General features: G+C 41.8%; 1 protein-coding gene across 1 annotated transcript in view; it reads right to left on the bottom strand.

Annotated features, from left to right (window-relative positions):
• Positions 1-1803: 1803 nt before the first annotated feature.
• LRP2 (LDL receptor related protein 2) overlaps positions 1804-23664 on the bottom strand; it is a 253234-nt gene continuing 231373 nt past the window's right edge. The window contains exons 67-79 of the mRNA XM_066346663.1: positions 22317-22482; positions 20562-20690; positions 19331-19551; positions 18375-18551; positions 15827-15946; positions 12671-12761; positions 11762-11829; positions 11454-11571; positions 10824-10953; positions 9134-9235; positions 7259-7366; positions 2861-2932; positions 1804-2675 (exon numbers count right to left, since the gene is read on the bottom strand). Of these exons, the coding sequence (XP_066202760.1) occupies positions 2514-2675; positions 2861-2932; positions 7259-7366; positions 9134-9235; positions 10824-10953; positions 11454-11571; positions 11762-11829; positions 12671-12761; positions 15827-15946; positions 18375-18551; positions 19331-19551; positions 20562-20690; positions 22317-22482 (1664 nt within the window). The 3' untranslated portion in view covers positions 1804-2513. The remainder of the gene's footprint in view (positions 2676-2860; positions 2933-7258; positions 7367-9133; positions 9236-10823; positions 10954-11453; positions 11572-11761; positions 11830-12670; positions 12762-15826; positions 15947-18374; positions 18552-19330; positions 19552-20561; positions 20691-22316; positions 22483-23664) is intronic.

A 23664-nucleotide genomic window follows, 5' to 3' on the forward strand; every position in this document is an offset into this window, starting at 1 on the left:
TAAGTAGCATCCTGTCCTCCCCCTGGCAGAACAGGACAGCTGCTGTGGCTGGAGAGAGCGAGGCTGGGCACAGCCTTCCCAGGGAGAGCTGACCAGGGGGGCAGCTATGTCTCTCACGCTCCTATTCCCACGTGCATGAGAATGGGACCACAGCAGGCTTTCTGATTCCTTTCCAGGGTAGACCCAGAAATCAGCCATGCAGGAAACTCACTCTCATAAAGGAAATCTACCATAATTTCTTACTGAGCTGAAAGCCCTGGACAAATGTCAAAGCTGGGAACTGCAACCGTTTTTGAGTCCTCTTGGCTCCCGTTCACTCTTGGTGTTCACAGGTTCTGCTACAGCAGTGGTCCGCAACCTTTTCTGGGCCACGGACCGGTTTAATGTCAGAACATATTTTCACGGACCAGCCTTTAGGGTGGGATGGATAAATGTATCACGTGACCGAGACAAGCGTCAAGAGTGAGTCTTAGACGGATATAACAGAGGGAATCTGGTCATTTTTTAAAAATAAAACATCGTTCAGACTTAAATATAAATAAAACGGAAATATTGCAAGTTATTTATTCTTTCTCTGCGGACCGGTACCAAATGGCCCATGGACCGGTACCGGTCCACGGCCCGGGGGTTGGGGACCACTGTGCTACAATCCACACATCCCAGAGCTAAGATATCAAAGTACACTTGCTGAAGCTGATCCCAGTTCGGAACAAAACTCTCTCCAGCTGTGAGTACTTAACACTAAACTCTGGAACACAATTAGATCCCAAATGGGGAAACTGGCTTGGGGCCTACGGTCAAAGGAGGGAAAGAGGAGGTGAAAACTTGACTTTGAAAGGCAGTTAAAGGGGCTGCCCACCCAGAGAGTTCAGGCGGGAGCGCACAGGAAGCCCCCTTTGGGTTGGTGGCTCTTCCTCCTGAGCGCACCCTGCCAGGCCTGTTAGTGGTGAGTGCTCTGAAGTCCCGCGGCTTCTGCCTGCACCCAGGGCAGCCCTCTCCCAGGTTCCCTCACACTCAAAGCCCCGAGCTCTCTGCCCAGCGAAACACAAGATTCATGACGTGGGCTTACGAAGTACACAGAGCAGGTCTGATAAAATACACATTTATTAGAAAATTTTCAGCAGCATCATTTCCATTTGCTTTTCTAATCAAAAATACATTTCAAAGTAATTACAGTGAGCACCCAAAGTGCAAAAGCAACAAACATTTTGAGAACTCAGGAATAAAATAATCAGCAGTACATATTTCATGCATTCATCCATCCATCCACCCATCCATTCATTCATTCACTGTTTTAAAAATGTGCAATATTAGCACAGAGAACCAGGAATGCTACTTATGAAAACGGAATATTCTTGCCATGGTTCTGGTTGTCAAGGCTATACCCATTATTCAAGAGAAGAGCTGAACTCTACAGTGCATTCAGATATAAGTGTCTGATTAAGTCAAAGGACCTAAAAAAAAAAAGGCTCAGTAAGAACAGTTTCCCTTTCTATTCATGTTCAACTTAGGAAATAAATAGTTATTATAATCTTATTTTCACACACAGAAACAAAAACCCAGTTGAGGCTCTGCTTAACCAGTATTTGTTTTGCACCTTACTTTATGAAGACACAGATTTGGTTTCAATAATTCAGCTACTGAGCTCCAGTTTCCAGGGTAGGCGACCATCTGAGATGCCAGGCAAGGGCGTGAATCGCCCTATGGTCCACCAAGTGGAACAAGTCACTTGATTAGCTACAAACTCTTTGCAAACTAACTTGTATTTAATGACATGGGATTTTGTTCTTTTTTTTTCACAGACATTACAAATAAAAATGTTGCCTTGGCAACTAGTGAGATGCACCAGAAACAGAGTGTTCCGGTTAGACAACGCAAATATGCACAAGGGTGAAACTGAATTACTTTTATGATCTCAGGGGTCTACAATCAAATCCAGATGTCTATACAACACACTGTGCCTTCTATTGATATATCTATTAATCGGGTTACCTGTGATATTGATCATTAATTAAGTACTGATGTGTAAAAATGGACCCAAGAGTGGTTCTTAGCTTCCCTTCCTGGATAATTCTATAGGGAACTCGAGTGGTGCCTCTTCTTTGGGCGTGGCTGAATGCCGCAAGTCAATTCCTTCCCTCATGGGATCATTTACTGTGATGATCACCCACCAATTCAACAGTTAGTTTTATTAGCAAACTTAATGATGTGATAATCTTTCCCAAATTTACAAATGTACAATATATTTATAGCATTACCTTTAGATAGCTTCAGTGCAAAGATATACATATAGTACATTGTGATAATTATTTGTAAAAATATGATAGCATTAAGTAAAAAAAAAAAAAAAGACACACAAGGCATAGGTTTCCACAGACACTTTCAACTACAGGTGAACAGGAAAAAAAATATCTTTTTAATAAAGTAATGCATGTTAACTTTATTCATCTGTTTGTAAAAAATATATGTGCAAAAGTGTGTCTCTAATTATTCCCTAAATAATTGTAGCACCGCTACATCTCAGAGTCTTCCTTAACAAGGTTTGCTGTGTCTTTGAAAGTGTCTTCCGTTGCAGTGTAGGCTGGGGCGGGGCTTCTCTTCTGACGGACTTGAGCCGGGAGAGAAGGTGAAGGAGGCGGGGCTACCGCAGCACTCCCCTTCTGCTCATTCTCCATCTGAGACCACAGGGAAACACGCATTAGCCATTTGCTCCCCCAACCAACATGACTGGAAACAATTTTGTATAAAGTGGAGGATCTTTGCCAATTTGTTCAGAATATTCTGATTGTATCTCCAATTTAGCCAAATAATTTATTGCTAAGAAGGAAGGCCTGTGCTAAGAAAAATCATTCAAAGTTACCTCTGCATAGATTGGATTTTCAAAGTTGGTAGTTTGTTTCAGTTTTCGTTTGAAGATATTCCATTTTGTTGCCTAAATGAAAAAAAGGAATCAGAAAACCTTCGTTAATTTTTTTTTTACAGGATCCCTCGCCACTGTCTAGGTTTTAAATTTTCTTCTTATTAAAGGAATAAGCAATTTGGGACCAGGACCATGTAACCGGTCTATGTGGTAAATTGTTCAATTCTTCTTCTGATGGTCCGTGAGAACAGTAACTGAAACTCTCTGGGCTCTTTTCATTTAATAATTTTAAAACACTTTATAGAATCTGTGCCCATAATGTCTAGAAGCTTTGGCAGAGGTTTCTTCACAGGCTGCCTGAAATTTTAAGGAAAAAGCCAGAGTAACGCTCGTTTTGTAAAATATTTGATCCTTGGTCAACTCAAGCATATCCCCTCTTCCTTCATCATTTCCTCCTGTTATAGTAAAAACCATGATTACAAACACAACTAACATTTACTGAGAGCTTGCTATGTGTCGGGAACTATTCTAAGAATTTTACAAGTTTCTGTTTAATCTTCTCAATAATTCTGTGAGCCAGGTGCTCTTGTTATCTTTATTCTACAGATTAGAAAACAGAGTCACAGCAAGATCATATAACTAAATTGTAGGTAGAAGAGTAGGCAATGACTATAGGACTCAGAAGTCCATAAATGAAAGAATCAGAAATCATCCCAGACTATGATGAGTGACCCCTGTCTTGCTGAACAGTTGCTAGTGGTGGCAATGCTGGCACAGGTCTGGCTGCTGGATGAAAGGGGACAAGGGAACAAACAGTAGACAAGGAATAGATAGCCTTCTCTATCAGGCAGCTAAGGTGTCCCATGTCTTATGGGGTGCCTCTTGCTCTGTGAAAATAGGGGGCCAATATGTGAAGGGGTGAGGAGCACATGAGTATGGAGCAGTAGAAGAGACCACTCCCTTTAACTCACATTTAAGTGTGTACCTACTTTATACGTGGCCACCACCAAGGGGAAGATGAAGACATTATATTAGAGCCTGGCCTCTGGAAGCTCATACTTAAATGGGAAAAGCCAAAACTCTTTAAAAGTCATTGCTTCAGTATAGAATGGCTACTTGGAATTTAGCAGTTACTAACCAAAAAAAAAAAAAATGGTGCTGATTTTCATTTTTATCTCCTTGGAAAATCCAATGCATGTCAGCACAACTTTTAGAAAATGACACAACTGAGTTACAGGAGTATATGTTCTTAACTTTGAGTCCATCGAGCACATTTACTGGTGAAAGATAAATTTGTGCACCTCTTTGGCACATTAATGTCAAGCTACGGTGATCTTAACCAAATGCCTTTACTACTTAAAGCCACACTGGCTGTTGTATCAGTGCCATGAAGCAACAGATACATGAAAATTACTGGATATACCATGGAGGACAGACCTTAGAGGGTTTCAGCCTCAACTCATTAAAAAAAAAAAAAAAAGAAAAAGAAGGAAGAAGTGACGTACTGCAAAGATGAAGATGAGAAAGAAAAGGGATATAACTGGAGCCGATCCATTCTTATTTGAAAGAGTCTTTAAGTGTTCATTTTGGTTGTGATGACTGATGTGCAGGTCAGAGGTCGCAGCGTCCCCACCATAGTCCTCTTCCTGCTCAGGCCTAGACAGAGCTCGATCTAGGCAGGCAGATCACTCAACTTGAAATGGACTGAGAAAAAAAAATGTCACACTGCCTCGGGGTTGAGTCAGACTTGGGGAACCAAATATGTGATGGTCAAGTATTCTGGTGTCTGTGGAAAACTGATCTTCAAAATCCACTCTCTGATGTAACTTAAAGAAAAAAATCCCTTGAAAAATATAAAACTGGAAATTCCTTTCTAAAGCAACAAGTGTGTGTGTGTGTGTGTGTGTGTGTATAAAAGTACTTGAAAACTCAAAATGACTTCCATGTTAACTTTGCAAATGCTAACTGTGTTTATAAATTATGCAGTTTGTGAAGCGCCCATCTGCTTCTCTACTCCTCCCCCTTTCCCTCCTCTCTGTCTCTCTCTTCCCCTCCCACAGCTGAGGCTCCATTGGAGCAAAAGTTGGCGCAGGCGCTGAGGATGGCTCCATGGCCTTTGCCTCAGGCACTAGAATGGCTCTGGTTGGGACAGAGCAACGCCCCAGATGGGCAGAGCATCACCCCCTGGTGGGCATGCCAGGTGGATCCCGGTAGGGTGCATGCGGGAGTCTGACTGACTGCCTTCCCGTTTCCACCTTCAGAAAAATACAAAAAAAAAAAAAATTATGCAGTTTTAGAAATAAGGATCATGGCCCTGGCTGCGTAGTTCAGTTGGTTAGCATTGTCCCCAATATGCCAAGGCTGTGGCTTCAATTCCCAGTCAGGGCACATATGAGAATCACATGAATAAATAAATAAGTGGAACAACAAATGGATGTTTTTCTCTCTCTCTCTCTCTAAAATCAATTAATACATTTTTAAAAAGAGAAATAAGAATTGTATAAAATGGTAAGATTTCTAACTACTTTTAGTCTTGAGTTTCTTTGTATTATTTCGCAGAAGACATAGAATCTTAGAACTGAGACATCCCAGATCCTATTGTTCTCAACTAGGAATCCTGGGGGCTACACTACTGACAGTAAACAGGGGCCAGGGATACTAAAATGGCCTGCAATACATAGAATCGTTTTATACCACAAAGAACCATCCAACAAATATGCCAATAGTGCCCTCTGGGTAAAATAGTTTTCCCAGAATCAATTAGCCAGATTTTAAATAGCTTCATAGGTATGTGTCCATTAACACTAGTGATATATAAATATTATCCATCAATACAAAGTTTTATATATTTATCAAATTTCTCTCTGTAGACCAAATAATATAAAAAAATTAAGGGACCTGCAGAAATAAAAATCTCTATCTAGTGGGGGCTCTCCTCATTTAATATCCAGTATTAAATACTGTGCCTGGCATATTGAGGGCAATAATGTCGGTTGATGAACAGAGAGATCAGGGGTCCCCAAACTACGGCCCGTGGGCCGCATGCGGCCCCCGGAGGCCATTTATCTGGCCCCCTGCCATACTTCCGGAAGGGGCACCTCTTTCATTGGTGGTCAGTGAGAGGAGCACATTGACCATCTCATTAACTAAAAGCAGGCTCATAGTTCCCATTGAAAAACCGGTCAGTTTGTTGATTTAAATTTACTTGTTCTTTATTTTAAATATTGTATTTGTTCCCGTTTTGTTTTTTTACTTTAAAATAAGATATGTGCAGTGTGCATAGGGATTTGTTCATAGTTTTTTTTATAGTCCGGCCCTCCAACAGTCTGAGGGACAGTGAACTGGCCCCCTGTGTAAAAAGTTTGGGGACCCCTGAGATAGATGAAGAGGGTATAAATTAACGCCATCTAGTGGTAAATATAGGTAACAGCAGTAGAACTAAGAACCATATACATTACTACAGGGAACAAAGATGTACACTATAGAAAAGCTGCTTTACCCAGGAAATGAAGGGGTCTTCTGTATGTATCCTTGACACAGTGAGCTCTTCATTCATAATAAGTCATTTTCTCAAATTAAACACCTCTGGTCTGAAGAGGCTGCATCCAGAAGTCTGTGCCCTTCTTTTGGGCATGATTTCCCATGTCACAAGGAACATCATTCCCATTTCAATGCTGGAATGTAGATTTACCATACTTCCCCATGTATAAGATGCACCCATTTTCGAAAAATTTGGTGTCTAAAAACTGGGTGTATCTTATGCTGTGGTTGTGGCATTTCAAATGCCATAAATGGAACAAGACAGTGATTCGTCATCATACACAGATGAGGACAAGCTAATAGATGGGAGTTTCAACAATGATGAGTTGTATGAATTTTATGATGAATAAAACTTGAGTTCAATAACCTTATGTAATTTTTTTTTTCCAAATTTCGGGCCCCAAAATTAAGGTGCGTCTTATACATGAGAGCATCTTATACATGGGGAAATACGGTATTTGGTGGGAAAATTTCCAACTTGTGACTTTTTTTACTTTTTTATTTTTTTTATTAATTTTAATGGGGTGACACTGATAAATCAGGGTACATATGTTCAGAGAAAACATTTCCAGGTTATTTTGACCTTTGACTATGTTGCATAACCATCACCCAAAGTAAAATTGTCTTCTGTCACCTTCGACTTGTGATTTTTAAGAAATTATTTTTAGCAGGACCAGTGGTGACATAATGGATAGAGTATTGGACTGGGATAACAAACAAAGAAATCTTTTTGAACTGCCTACAGATCTTGGGATCTATGAGCCTTTTGGGGCCTCCCTCGTTTGCCCAGGATAAATAAACGCAGCAAGTCCAAAGTCCTCTCCAAATTCCATACCGTTTCAGAGGTTAGCCCATTACCTGAGTCCCATCAGCACTTGGGGAAGTTGGCTTTGTGTCTGGAGCTACCTCAGAAGGGTTTATGGGACTTTCATAGTTCTTGTTATCCACACTTTCAGATGCAGACACCTGTGCAAATATATAGAAGCCATTTTCCAGTTTTGAAAGGATTTTTGCTGTAAAGTTTCTTACCAAGTCTTATGTTCTGTTTTCCCCACAAATCTGGTCAGGCACCAATTTTATTATGAGACTGACCCCAGGGCCCAGGAATCTCCCCCAAATCTAGAGCACCAACCAGCAAGCCATCTATCTCATGCCTTAATCCCGGGAGGCAAACACATCCACCACTGGTAATAGTAATTACTATTATTTTCTTTATGTCCCTTTGTTCTCATTATCGACCATATTTTTTTGAGATAAAATATACTCTGGTTGTGCATTGGTAGTCAAAATCCTAGAACAGCATGAATTATTCCCAAAGTCATTGGTGAACTGAGAATCTTATCTTTGCATAGAATAAAATTAATAACTTTTGAGAACTGCTTAACACGGGTTAAATTTTTATATATATATTTTCCAATTCTAGTTTATATTCAATATTATTCTGTATTAATTTCAGATTTATAGTATAATGGTTAGACCATTATAGTATAATGGTTACTTCACAGAGTGGTCCCCCAATGTTTCGAGTACCCACCTGACATCATACGTAGTATTACAATATTTTTGACTATATTCACTATGCTGTAATTTATATCTCTGTGACTATTCTGTAACTACCAGGGTTGAATTTTTTAAATGAAGCATAATGGAATTAATATTCCTTCAAACATTCCCTTTTAAGCCCACATTATCATGTGTATATAATCAATAAATTACAGGAAAGAAATTCACTCCTTTTTCTGTATTTCTGCTTTCACTATTTCATTCCTTCTTGAACATGGGTATGTGTTTGTAAACATGGCCTCATTTTATTTCAAGTGAAAACACCAAATGAAATGGCATACCTATTTATCATGTGACTAAAGTTTTGCTATTTGGATAGCAAATGATTAGGCAAAATGCTTTCAAGATTCAAATATTTCTGATCTTAAGAAATCTATTCATAAAATAAACATTTCTATCTTGTATTAACATGTACCCCTGTCTTCTGAGTACAAAAGAAGTCTAGGTGTTAACAACAAAACTGCATTTCACTGAGGCCGTAGTTGTTTTGGCAAAGGAAGTGCAGGCTGACAGGCACAGAAGCGGTGCTGGGGCCATTGATCCTGACCTGATGAAAAGGTGTGCCTCTCACCGCCCTGCTGCCTCATCTCCCTGCCCCTTAAAGAAGACTGAGGACTGGGGCCGCACCAAAGAAATTTAGATATCTGCTGCTTAACTTTTCAAAAAAGTATGAGAAAGACAAGCATAGGGAAGTCACCTCAAAGCACACATTTGTGATAGCAGGAAGAACTCAAAGAGTGCATCCACACCCCCACCCCCCCCACCCCCGTCAATCTCTGCGTAATGACCTGACAATTATTTACTCATTCATTTCACTGATATTTACAGGGAGCCTGTGTGTGTGTGTGTCAGGAACCGTGTTTGCCAAGCCCCTGAATGGACTCCAAATGAGTCCTGTGCTCTGACCACCCAGAATGGAAAGGTTCTCCGTCAGCACCCCCAGAATGGCCGCCAAACCTCAATAACTGTGCAACAAAACAGGATTTTGATTGTATTCAGGTCCCACATCCTCAGGTAAATCCTGTCCTTGCAGACAGTGAAGTGAGGATTGGACCCCACGCTCCCTTCCAGGTGAGGGAAGGTGAGACGGCCCCCAGGAGGGCAGTCACGAGTCAGTAGACCAAGAGCCAGCAGCAGTAGCACCTGAAAGGAAGGACTGAGATTTCTCACCTGGGCTGGCTGAGTCACTTTGACCGCACTGTCCCTAGTTGTATACATTGGGTTTTCAAATACTATGGGTTGCTTCCCCATCTCCATGGTAAAGTGATCACTCTGACAAAAGAAAAAAAAATCATACCAAATTGATCAGTTTCACACATAGAGGAAGGTGTTCCTCTCATGCCTAGAGGCATGCTGGGGGGTTTGTCAAATTCACCCTCCCCAAATTGCCTAAATAAATAAATAAATAAATAAAACTCAGCAGAGACACAAGATCTTCATATGGCAAACCATTATGTAAAACAGTGACTTTCAACCTTTTTCATTGCATGGCACACATAAACTAATTACTAAAGTTCTGTGATACACCAAAACATGTTATTTTTTTGCCAATCCAACAAAATAATAGGCCTAATTTTGATTCATTCACATACATCAGCTATTGTGTGGACTATCATTTTTTTTATCTGACAATCTTAAGGAAAGCAATCAGTGCTCCTGATTAAATAGCCAGGTATTGCATGTTTTAAAAATTCTTGTGGCTCATAGGCCTGACCTGTGGTGGCGCAGTGGATAAAGCGTTGACCTGGAAATGCTGAGGTCGCCGGTTCGAACCCTGGGCTTGCCTGGTCAAGGCACATATGGGAGTTGATGCTTCCTGCTCCTGCCTCCCCTTCTCTCTCTGTCTCTCTCCTCTCTCTCTCTCTCTCTCTCTCTGTCTCTCTCTCTCCTTTCTAAAATGATAAATAAAATAAAAAAAATAAAACATCGTTCAGACTTAAATATAAAAAAAAAATTCTGTGGCTCACCAGTTGAAAAGCGCTGATGTAAAGTAACATAATGCACCAACCAATCAACTCAAAAAAATGTAAACACTCTTCCTATATCTAGGACGCCTGTTACAAATAACTCACTGGGATTGGGTTTGGACAGGAGAGGAAGAGTGGCTGGTTGGAAAAGAGCAAAGAGGAGAAGAAGAAGGAGGAGGAAAGAAGAAAGAATATATAAGGTGCTTTTAGGCAGGGGCAAAAAGCCCCTGCCTAAAAGCCCCTTTGGGGGAAAGGCAGAATACCGAAAATGAATTCCCTATTCTAATTATACTGTGCTAGTTCATTCGTGAAATATCCACGTGGTCCTCACAGGAGGTATTATTGTATCTATTTTACAGATGGGGGCAGTAAGGCTCAGAGAGCTCAAGCTCCATGCCTGTAATTACATACTCAGAAGGCGGAAGAGTTGTTATTTGAATCAATCACTGACTCTAAAATCACTGTTTATTCCATGGCTATACATTGGTGGGAAAAATGAACAACACTAAGAAACATATATTTTCCTACTCCCTCCTTTAAAAATACAAAAAGTTTTAAAAACATACAAAAAAATCATCAAATAAAATGATAGTATTGTTTTTTCTCTCTTTCTCTCTCCTCTCCCCCAAATCATAAAACTATTTAATATTACAATTAAACTTAATTAAGACTGTATAAGATTTCAATTTAATAGTGTGGCATAGAGCAAGGGTAAGTTTCAATTTTATAACTATCTTTAGACACATCTCTGCAACAAACCTAATGTTTCTTAACTTTGTATAGTGAAGAGTTTATTCTGAGACACATACCATCTTTTCTTTTTCCAGGTTAACTTTATTCTTTATACAAACAGTAAAAATCACAACCTGTAGTCATTTTGAAAGCACACTCACCATCACCATTGCTCTGTCAATAGCAGACTCGGGCCCCAAACCAGAGATTCCGATATCCATATTAACATCGGCCCCTGACCTGAAGGTCACCCCACTTCCATTTTCAGAAGATTTGACAAGGCTGCTTAAGCTGAAAAGAAGTCATCAAAACAGTGTTACTGTTGTTTGTGACTGCCTTTTGCAACAGAACCCTTTCCTCCACATTGCAAAGTCTCACTAAAAGAAAATGCTCAATTCCCACTCAGAATTCACACATCAAATATGCCAGTAAGGTCCCTTCGCCACCTGGAAGTGTTCAAGCTTGATATCTAGCGAGAGCTAGCTTGACACTCACAGGAATAAACCTGGCCCCCCGGACCCGGCTCTGCTCGCCAACCCCGAGTGCCACCAGCAGGCAGAACCATTTGGACTATAAAATGGGATTTACACTCAGGCTTCAAAGCAGAGCTTGATTAAGAAGTTGTGATTTGAAGTGACTGCTTTAATTTCACTACTTTGTGTTTCTGCAGAATAGGTGAACGGTGTATTGTGCTATTTTAATTTAAAAAACAAAAAACAAAAAACTGTGTGTTTTCACATGGTCACATCACCCAGGCTTCTAATATCAATATTTCACATAATGAAACTGACCTTGGCAGCTTGGGCAGAGAGGGCAAAAGGGAGCCAGTTTTCCTGTAGTGGAAAAATCCTAGTGTCGCCAGAGCTCCAATGATGATGATCAGGATGATTGTCAACAGCACGGCCATGGCTGCCAACGAGGAGGGAAGAAGCGAACACATTAATGTGCGAAGGGGAAGAGCCAGTCTTAGCAGTAGAAGACGGGGACTAGAACCACTCGTCATTCATTCTTCAAAGACTAAGTTCAACAGAACACAAACAGCATTCAGTTTAGGTACTGTGTGAAGTAGATCCAGGTTGCTCATGTTCTTAAAACTTACTTGTTCCTGGAGAAACGCCTTTGGAAAGCCCTACTTCACAGTAATTTCCCATGTAGCTGCTAGCACACCTGAAAGTAAAAGAATTGTTCTCAAGATGTTGCCTTCTTAGGCATCTATTGCAATTTCATTTTGAGGTAGAGAGAGGTTTGATTTAGTAAATTCTATACTGAACAGACAATATATCCAGAATGACTTTTGTTTATTCTGCCGAGAGAGGAGGAACAGAATGAACAATGATCTGACTTTGGAAATTCACTTTCAACGGAATGGCTGTGGCATCTACAGACAGGATCAGCCTCATCAAACAAACCTCCCGGTGTCACCTCTAATCCATGGAGTTTTTCCTTCAAGAGTAAAAATGGAAACCTTGATTGAGTTCTTTCCTTTGATGTGTTTTCATTAAATATTTTTTAAAGACCTTTATTCATGTTGTTCTGTGTTAGAGCTTTTTCGATAATTCTCTTCTTTCCAATTCTGAAGCTGGGTTTCTGCTCATTGCCTGTGCCTTGTCTGGAAGCAGCTCTGCTGGCAGCCTCTCCCACCACCCAGTTGCAAATGACAATGCCAGGTGAGTAGGAAAACGTGGTGTTGTTACTTCTCTAACTACCCACTGCCCCAAAGTGCGGTCCACAATAATTCTGTGGCACCCCCGGGAGCTTATTAGAAACATGGAAACCTTGTGGACAAGATGGGCATTTGATCCAGACCCCAGGTGGTTCATACGTGCAGTACAGTTTGAAAAACACTGCCTTCGTTCTCTGTGGACTCCCCAGGAGAGGGCAAAGTGGTTAAGATGGGACAATTAGTGAACTGGTAAGGTTCCTGTACTTGTTTATCTGGCTACTTTAAGGTCTTGATTTCCCCTAGAAGAGGCAAATCCTACAGCTCAGACCTCAACATTTGACTTACTTGCATTTGGGGAGGTCATTCTCATCAAAATAGCAATTTCCTCCGTGCATACACCTGCATGGGGAGGGCATGACGACAGCAGTCTCAACAGCTGTAGAAAGGGAAAGCCATGCGTGTGTCAGTCAGCCGCACTTAGCAAAGCACCGCACCATGCAAACCTGCTTCCAGCCCAGGGTCAGAGTGAGGGCTCGCGGTTGGGGGCAGGGCAACTAGTTAGTCTCCCTATAAAAACATCACCTCCCCCTAAGTCAGATGAATTTTCTTATCAATAATAAGGTCTTAGAGAGTAACATATATTTGGTGGGGGGAAGGGGGGCAATGTATAGCATTTCTTCCCAAAAACAGTGGAGAGATGTTAGACTCCAGAGTGTACATTAATAGTTCAAAGAAACTGTGGTAAAGAAATCTCTTAGGACATGAACAGACACTTCTCCCAGGAAGAAATACAAATGGCCAACAGATATATGAAAAGATGCTCAGCTTCATTAGTTATTAGAGAAATGCAAATCAAAACTACAATGAGATACCACCTCACCCCTGTTAGATTAGCTATTATCAACAAGACGGGTAATAGCAAATGTTGGAGAGGCTGTAGAGAAAAAGGAACCCTCATACACTGTTGGTGGGAATGTAAAGTAGTACAACCATTATGGAGGAAAGTATGGTGGTTCCTCAAAAAACTGCAAATAGAACTACCTTATGACCCAGCAATCCCTCTACTGGGTATATACCCCAAAACCTCAGAATCATTGATATGTAAAGACACATGTAGCCCCATGTTCATTGCAGCACTGTTCACAGTGGCCAAGACATGGAAACAACCAAAAAACCCTTCAATAGAAGACTGGATAAAGAAGATGTGGCACATATACACTATGGAATACTACTCAGCCATAAGAAATGATGACATCAGATCATTTACAGCAAAATGGTGGGATCTTGATAACATTATACGGAGTGAAATAAGTAAATCAGAAAAAAACAAGAACTACATGATTCCATACATTGGTGGAACATAAAAACGAGACTAAGAGACATGGACAAGAGTGTGGTGGTTACCAGGGGTGGGGGGAGGGAGGACGCAGGAGGGAGGGAGGAAGAGAGTTAGGGGGAGGGGGAGGGGCACAGAGAAAACTAGACAGAGGGTGACGGAGGACAATCTGACTCTGGGTGAGGGGTATGCAACATAATTTAATGACAAGATAACCTAGACATGTTTTCTTTGAATATATGTACCCTGAGTTATTGATGTCATCCCATCAACATTAATAAAAATTTATAAAAAAAAAAAAAAAAGAAAAAGAAATCTCTTAGGACAGTTGAAGTGTTCAGAATTCTTCTCTGTGAACCCTGTTGAAAGCAAGAGTTTAATTTAGGCCCACCTCCAAACTCCAACTAAGGGCTCCAAAGCATCAGTGAACCATCCATCAATAAACAGACACACTGACACAGATACGTAGATGCTTGATGGACAACTCGTTAGAGATCTCATTGTTTAAGTCTTCCAAGACTGCCCTTGCTCTGGGTCCCTGCTCCAGCTCAGGCCCTAAGTGCTCCCTGGATGTGCCTCCTGGGTCATCAGTGATTCCTGTCTTATATGAGAAGATACTCAGGAAGTATTTACCACCTGTGTGTTTATTTAAGGATTTCGAATACCCTCTGGCACAGACTCCCAATTTGAGTCTCTTCTCAAAGTTTCTTTTATCTGAGAGGCCTTCCCAGAGCTCTTTCTCCCACCCCCATCCCACCCCAACCCTCTTACCCTGCTTGCATTTTCTCCTTTCACTTTTACCACCTGACATCGTGTATTTATTAGATTCTTTATTTATTGTTCTATTAGAGTATAAGCTCAACAAGAGCAGGGGATTTGTCTGTTTCGTTCACTATCTCCAGCCCTTAGAACAGTGCTTAGCACATAGTAGGCTCTCGATAAATACCTATCAAATAAATTCATTAACATACCACCAAGTCCCTGATGGAATGACTACTATCATTAACGTGCTTACTTTGAAAAATTCTTTTAAACAAGAATACGGATATAATCCACTGGATAAGACATGTAAATGAGCAAAGTAGATGAGGTGACAACCTGGACAACATCTCTCCTTCAATGTGAGATGGTTAATAAATGTCAGAACAATCCATCTACAGCATAGAAGCATAGAACAAATCTTAAAAGCTTTAAATTATCATTTTGTTTAAAATATTGCTAAATATTGTAACCTTACAAATATTTCTCCTGTAGCACTGGGATGTGAGTGGGGATAGGGGAAGAGAGGCAGAGGGAAGCAGTTTCTTCCCCCCAGAGTTCATTCTATAAACTCGCCTGCCAACTTTTCAGCCAACAGTCAAAAGGTAGTGCCTTGTTAACTGCTTCCTCCCCCTGGTGGTAAAAGGTGGTTATGCCTCTTCATTTCCCTAGCGGCTAAAACCGGGGGATGAGAGCCATGGGTCACTAGTGAACTGCAGGATAATTGGTTTTAAGTACTTATCAAGCATTGAGTACTAGTGATAGACACTAGTTATTCCCTATGGCTATTAGCTCCCTAATTTAAGAAACATTGAAGAAACGTCTTGCCATGCATAATCATCAGTAGTATTTCTTCCTCTAGCCTCCATCTCCCCATAGCACAAAGTACATTTTAAACTGTGGTCCTTTTGCACTTGCCAAAACTTTGAAATGAGCCTGTGAGAAGAACAGCAAACCTCCTGTAGCCCCCCTCCCCGGTACTATATAAGGTGCCCCCCCCCCCCAGGTACCTGGTCCTCTGCCTGAACGAATCCAGTTAAGGCCGAATGGATTCAGGAGTGATAGTCATTCAGTATGGGGTGGAGGGAGGAAACAGAGACCTTACAAAAAATTCAGTTTTCAAAATGTTTTTGCAAAACAATACAACTGTAGACTTATGGGCAGTGAATCTATCCCTACATATCTTAGCAAATAACTTCCTGAAATTATCGGAACACAGTTGTTTGGCACCTTAGGTCCACTCTGTTCCCGGTCCCTCCGCCTCTCATCTCTCCTTCCAGCCATCACCACTCCGTTCTGCAAAGGACCCTGTGAACAGGATTCTCCGGGCTCCTGAAGGAGGCGAAGCACCGATGTGGAACCTGCTGAAGACGGCAGCAGCTCTCCCAGGCCCCTGTGCCCCTTACCTGCATTACACTCGGTGAAGCTCCCCTCTACAAAGGTGGAGCCCTGGGGACAGGCACAGCTGTATCCTGCGGGCCTCAGGAGGCAGAGATGGCTGCAGACGTTTTTACAGTGGTTGGGCACTGGAAAGCAGATGAGACCAACAGATGAGGTTCTGAGAAAGAAATGCATACCCCAACCAAGGACATGCCCATAGACTGAGATGTGGCCCTGACAGGTGACCTCCAACACCTCTGGCCACCTACCACCTGGCTACTTACCCGCGTTCACACTGCCACCCCAACCACCCCACCAAAGTGGCACAGCCTCCCCTGTGCCCTCCACCCCACTTACGCACCACTCACATTTCCTGTTGGCATCCCTATCTCCTCTATTGTCCCGGCAGGTTTGAAAGATAGGTGTCTGATCACTGCACAACCTCAAAAACCATCAGTGCTAAGCAATTTGAGATAGTTCAAAAGAACACTAAGACTCCATTATTATATCAAGATTTGTCACTACCCAAATTTGGGCAGGTCATAATGTGCAGTCCATCCAAAGCTTACAATGGATGTGGTTCCCACCCTTACCCTTCAAGGAGAATTTCCTTCCGGGCTTCGGTTTCCTTATTTGTAAGGAACCTGTGATTATCAGAATCAGCTGGGAGCTGTTCACAATGGTGGATGCTCAGTCACAGAAATTCATACTTAAATTGGTCTGGGACTCCATTACTACCATGAAAAGTCTCTCAGGTAATAAACATATTCTACCTTTGCATATATTATGATTTATCCAAGGATTAAATGATCTCTAAATTCCTTCTCAGGCTAACATTCTGTGATCCTGATTCTCTGTCACCCAAAATGTAACCACAGAGCAGGCATGGCAATAAAATAAAAAGGGGAATTCCAGAAGCCTCACTCAGGATCTACCCCATTAACATGTCATCAGTTCTCTAGAGCAGAACTTTTCAAACTTTAATGTAATACAAAACCTGATTCCAAAGGGCTGGGGAGGAGCCGGAGAGAACTGCATTTCTGACCAGCTCCTGTATAAAACCAATGCTACTGATCCACGGCCCACACTTTGAGTAAGGCCTAGAGCAGGGATTCTCAGAATGTGATCCCTCTCAGCATCGGTTGGGAACTTGTGAGACATGCAAAATTCTGCCTGATCAGCAATGGCGCAGTAGATAGAGCACCAGCCTGGGACAGTGAGGTCCCAGGTTTGAAATCTCGAGGTCACTGGCTTTGAGCGCAGGCCCATCTGGCTTGAGCATGGGGTCAACTGGCTCGACTTGAGCACCTCAGTCAAGGCACATATGAGAAGCAATCAATGAACAACTTAAGTGAAGCAACTACGAGTTGATGCTTCTCATTCCCCCACCTGTCTCTCTCTCTTTCTCTCTCTCTTAAAAAAAATGAGGGAAAGGAGATGGGGTAAAAATGCATTCCATGGGTAGTCAACCTGGTCCCTACTGCCCACTAGTGGGCGTTCCAGCTTTCATGGTGGGCAGTAGCGGAGCAACCAAAGTATAAATAAAAAGATAGATTTAACTATAGTAAGTTGTTTTATAAAGATTTATTCTGCCAAACTTAGCGAAAATCTGACATAAAGTACTTGGTAATTATTATATGCTTTAACTTGCTGTAACTCTGCTTTATAAATTTATAAAGTAAAGTTACTTCCCTACTTTATAAATCACCATTATTGTGGAACCGGTGGGTGGTTAGAAAATTTTACTACTAACAGAGATACAAAAGTGGGTGGTAGGTATAAAAAGGTTGACTACTGGCCCTGGCCGGTTGGCTCAGCGGTAGAGCGTCGGCCTGGCGTGCGGAAGTCCCGGGTTCAATTCCCGGCCTGGGCACACAGGAGAGGCGCCCATCTGCTTCTCCACCCCTCCCCCTCTCCTTCCTCTCTGTCTCTCTCTTCCCCTCCCACAGCCGAGGCTCCATTGGAGCAAAAGATGGCCCGGGCGCTGGGGATGGCTCCTTGGCCTCTGCCTCAGGTGCTAGAATGGCTCTGGTTGTGACAGAGCGACGCCCTGGATGGGCAGAGCATCGCCCCCTGGTGGGTGTGCCAGGTGGATCCCAGTCGGGCGCATGCGGGAGTCTGTCTGACAGCCTCCCCGTTTCCAGCTTCAGAAAAATACAAAAAAAAAAAAAAAAAAAGGTTGACTACCCTTGCATTAGACTAAGGCTCACGCAGCTCAAGATCACTTGACTAGCCTGGTTACAAAAGTGGGTGAAACCAATGCTGTTCGGGAAACCCATTTTGTGTCTTGTTGATCCAGCTCACAGCCAGCAGGAGTCTGATGCCTGCTGGATTCTGTGGCCTGCAAGTTCACACTCATAATTCACACTCATAACTCCAAACAGCAAGGACTGACATATTTTTACTACATATCCGTTGGTGGTGTACATAATTTCATTCAACCTCCAATAAACACACACACACACACCTTTCATGCACCAGAGATCAGCCTGTGATAATCCATTACCATTTTCCAACAATATAGCCATTGATTTGAAATAATGAGAAATATCATAGTCCAAGGTTAGTGGTTACCTGACTGATTGTATCTGTGTTGATGAAAGATTCGAACTTGAGTGAGCCAAGGGCTCACTGTCAGCATTTTCTCTTTCTCTTCTTTCCCAAATTTATCCTGCGTCCATACTTCTCCCTTATCCTTAGACACCCAATACAACTGGCCTTCGAAGATGTCTAGACTGTAAGGGTCCATTGCTGCTTATGCACAGAGGAAAAAAATGGGGTTACTGAAAAGGAAATGCCCGACTCCACCTCTCTGTCAGACTCCGTTCTGCTTGAACTCATCACTAATACAATGCCTTGACAGTCCGGGAACCGTCAGCAGACTTTCTGTCTTTGAGAACGCAAAAGTGTTCCGCTCTGGGGGACCAAAGCAACAAAAGTTAAACTAGGTTCACGCCCACCTGCCGACACAAAGCATAGGGGACTTGCTCACTGTCAAGTTGCTGATTGTATTTTACTTTTGGAAAAGAATTTGTATGACAGAATTTTTTTTTTCTTGGAATATAAGACACCACTTATCAGGAAAACCGGGTATGTATGTGCCGGATTGCTGCAGTTCTGCAGTCTATATAAGTAAACTAAATATTTCTTTTTCTCTAGATGTTTCCAGGTATGTACAATAAACAACGCAGCACATTAAAAACAAATGTGTCTAGAAGTGGTTAGCCATGGATGACCATTGGTACACAGGAGCGCCACCTCCAACAGGGCAACCTAACAGGAAACTCCTGTTATTTCAACATCTTCTGCTGACAGCAGTTTTTAAAATTAAGTAAAAAGAACGAAACGGACTTAATAATTGCTAATGAGTTCATATGCATTTAAATCAGCAGCTGAGCTTGGGGAGTGAAATTCAAGAAATAATATAAACCATTTCCTAAAATCAGGGTTCCTTTCTGAGAAAATGGGCAAACAGTCTGGAAATATATTAATTGATTATTTAACATACTAAATTCTGACCCATTTCTAACCTGCACTGGCAACGATTCTCCTATCAGTCCCATCGTATTTTATGGTTTCAATAGTTTTCTCCTTGAAGTCACTCCAGTAGATCCGGTCGTTGTTCAAATAATCAATAGAAAGGCCGGTTGGCCAGCCAAGGTCCTCGTCAACCAGGATGTTCCGATGCTGCCCATCCATCCAGGCTGACTCAATTTTGGGTTCCTTGCCCCAGTCCGTCCAGTACATAAGCCTGTAACAGAAGGTTTCCTCACTGCAGTATTCCATTTAGTGATGCTTCTCCCCTGACGTAAAGCATGGACTTCCCACAGGAAAATCAACTGTTTCTTGGAGTGCTCAGTGATGCTGTTTTTATACTTTAGAAGATGGAGAGAGAAAAGGGGAAGCCAGTGCATCTGTGATCTCTCCTTCCTGAAAACCGTACTTCTTCCACAGAACTGGCCAGCCCTGCCCAAGGACATACATCGAGACCCTTTAAAATATAGATGTAATTACAACAGCTGTTCCTTCTTCAAAAGATATTTATGGAATGACTGTGTGCGAGGCATCGTTCTGTGTTTGGGATGTATCAGAGACCAAAACAAGGATTCCCTCCCTCATGGAGCTTACATTCTAACTCTTTTAAAAGGTATTATATTACATTCAATTAAGACTTAATTATAGGAGAACAGAGCAGACCAGGAATAGCACCACTTCAAATAGCTGTAAAGGATCAAGCACACAAGATAAATGAGTGGAGCACAGCTGTTATAAACGTCAAGTAAAGGGCAGAACAAGACCCTGTCTAAAGTTCAAGACATGAGGGAAGGCACGCCTAACTAATGTCAGTTTGATTTTTCAAGCCCCAAATATAGATTAAAAAAAAATTTTTTTTTAATGTGAGCGAGTAAAAAAAATTTAAAGCTCTGTTAGTTCAAATCAAATATGCCTATGGACCATATTAGCTACCACTTTGCAGCCTCTAGTCTAAACCAATCATCAAGTATAGACAGAGCCTTAAATTATTTTGAGGAATACAAGGATTTTAGCTGGGGTCTGGAAGAAATGTGGCCAGAGGCCTTTCCCTCACACAGCATCGATTGGATGCCTATTATAATTCTTGAAAATAGTCATCCATGCCATTCCAAAAAAAGTCCAAGGACAATTTCAATACAATTAGGAAAAAATAACCAAATACATGTAATTGTTTGAGTATCCAAGTAGAAAATACATAGAACATTAAAAACCCCTCGAAGTACTTACCCTAGTTTGGGATTCACAACCACTGCAGCTGGTTGATCCAGTTGGGTGGTAATCAGCCACTTTCTGTATCTTCCATCAAGCTTAGCCACCTCAATCCGTTGGCTCCTAGCATCTGACCAGTAAATATGCCTGAATTTAGAGGGACACAGTCAAACAACTGAAAAACCTTGACTGGTCATTTATACAGAGGAGGTTTGCAGATGAGAGCATTTAGTTTGGAAGTTCCAACTGGCAAGACAGCTACTCAGATACTAGCCACCAGAGCCTAGTCTCCCTCCCTTGGATTGCCAAGGGGACATCTTTGGAAGGCTACAAGTGGAGAAGGGAAGGAGGAAGGGCACTCCTGTGTGATCAGCCGAAGCAGCTGAATCAGCCAGGATCAGTACTGATGGTGGGCCTCACATCAGTGTTATTATGGGACGTGTACTTTCAGGTAGAAGTCGTAGGCACCTTGGGGCTGGCCCTTTAATTCTGTTTCCTCATGAGTCAGCTTCCACCTCAGGCAAGAGCGGGACTGGAATCAACAGGAATCTGGCATCAGTTTCAAGGAGGAGTGGAAATAACCTTTCAAAACAACTCAGCCAGGCCATTCTGCCCTTCCTTCTTCGTCCCTAAGACTGCAGGTCGCAGTCTCTCACAAGCAGAAAGATGTTCATTCCTCTCTTAACTCACTATTAATGCTGCGGAAGAGGTAAAACTTCCAACAGGAAGACACATCTGGCATTGCCTGCTTGCTTTTCAGGAGGAAGTGTTCAAGTCAAGAGTTTTAAGTTCCTGATATTCTGAGACCTTGTTTCTTGGCAGAAAATGCTGAAATGAGTTTCTCCTGTTAGCCTACAGGTACTGTGGGGACCTAATTAACGTCTTCAGAGATGATCAAGTCTTATAAGAACACCAGACTAGTTTGTTTAAGGGCGAAAATGGCAAATGACTCTCCTTTCTCCCAGAGAGCAGCAAGCCCCTGAGCCTTCCCTCTCAAACACTTTCCCATTGTTAGTTCATTTTCAAGGACATATTCTATGAATGCTTGAGCTCTGATGCTGTTATTGCTTTCCCACAAATGTCACTCCAGTACAAGGCTCTTAAATAAAGATGGAGCTTACCAACTTTTCCACACCAGTTTGCATCTCATGCGTCTACCTTATGATAAACCTATTTAGAGGTTCTTACTTAGGAATCATCTACAATGTGTGGCTCTGCTCCCTGGGTCCTAGAAAATCTAAAAGAGGACAGTGGAGCCGATATCTCTATCAACAAAAAACCCAAAGTTTAAACAGGAACATCAAATTTCCAATCTGTTCAGACAACATAGACTGCTATAAACACCAGGTGTGGATTGTTCCTCCCTGAAATAATTACCACAGAGAAACAAGTTTCACCTCAACTGCTTTGCTGGGGGAATTGTGAGAATTCTTCACAAAATGAACAGCCCCGCCATCCTAAAAGTTAATTTTGGAATCCAGATATCTGTTGGCAAAATGTTCTCCTAGGTATAAATATAGAATCTTGACCTTTGTTCTTTCCCAAACTTTTTCACGGTACACATAGAATAAAGGGAAATGTAATATTTATCGGGCACGTGAGGTAAGCAGAGATGGTTACTGTGGCTAGAGCAAGCCTGGGCACTACCCAGCTGCACCAGTGGCTGAGTGTACCCATATCTGGGTCCAGCTTAACTCATGTGCCCAAGGGAGCAGGAAGGTGCTCTGGCTGGGTAAACAGAATAAGGAAGAAGGGAGTGTATGCTAAACGTACCTTCCAACCCAGTCCACTGCTAATCCATCTGGCTGCATTATGTATTTCAGACCCAGGTTAACTACCTGTACGCGGTTATTGTTGCCAGATTCAAAGTTAGGGATGTAGGCACGTTTGATGGCACCAAAATTAGAGCCATGCCCTAGGACAGTGTAATAGATGACACCTGGAGAGGCAAGACACACACGTTAGCTTCATGTTAAGAACATCAGGTAAGAAAGGAACTAGGGTCTAATTAGGTGAAGTACTGTTTATTTATTGACATTTATACCTTCTCATTATTCCTATAATGCTAAATTTGATTATACTAATATGATCAAACCTCAAAACCTCTCATATTTGAAGAGCTATAAGCTACAAATGCTTCAATTGATAACACTGATAAGTACTTAGTTGTCTTTATATAAAGGTCATTCATTAAAATATGTTTCAGCCAAGAGCCTATTTACTCTCATCAGGATTAAGTTCTAGTTTCCAAAATAGAATACATAGATAAACCAGGGCAAGCTGTTGAGAGTTTGAAAGCATACTCAGTAACAGTGACAAGAAAGGAGCCTTGCAGATGAGAAGTCTCAGGTACAAACTAGAAGATAGTGGACAGCAGGCATATTAAAAGCATATATTTCCTAGGTATATACTACTCTTACAAAACTAAGTGTATTGCATAACTATATATAAACACAAAAATAAAACTTACATTGCCTAGTTATCAATAGTTTGCAAAGCATTTTCATGTCTATGATCTCATTTGATCTTCATAACAACTCTTAGAGGTAGGCAGGCAGAACAAGATTTCTGCTCTTGTTTTACAGATATGAAATGGCAATCTAGAGAGCTGGTACAATTATTTAAGGTCATAAAGCCAGGAGATGGGGGAGAAAGGCATAGAAGACAAGTTTTTTTACTCCTTCCTCATAATCATCTCCCACACTCTGTACAGAGCAATGAAAGACTCAATTTTTCATTCCTTAATTTTTATTTTTTTTACAGAGACAGAGAGAGAGAGAGTCAGAGAGAGGGACAGATAGGGACAGACAGACAGGAACAGAGAGAGATGAGAAGCATCAATCATTAGTTTTTCATTGCGACACCTTAGTTGTTCATTGATTGCTTTCTCATATGTGCCTTGACCGCGGGCCTTCAGCAGACCGAGTAACCCCTTGAGCCAGCGACCTTGGGTCCAAGCTGGTGAGCTTTACTCAAACCAGATGAGCCCACGCTCAAGCAGGCGACCTCGGGGTCTCGAACCTGGGTCCTCCACATCTCAGTCTGATGCTCTATCCACTGTGCCACCTCCTGGTCAGGCTAAACTAAATTTTTTGAGCACCCACCACATACACTGCACTGG

The sequence above is a fragment of the Saccopteryx leptura genome, chromosome 7 (assembly GCF_036850995.1).
Source record: "Saccopteryx leptura isolate mSacLep1 chromosome 7, mSacLep1_pri_phased_curated, whole genome shotgun sequence".
Taxonomy (NCBI): domain Eukaryota; kingdom Metazoa; phylum Chordata; class Mammalia; order Chiroptera; family Emballonuridae; genus Saccopteryx; species Saccopteryx leptura.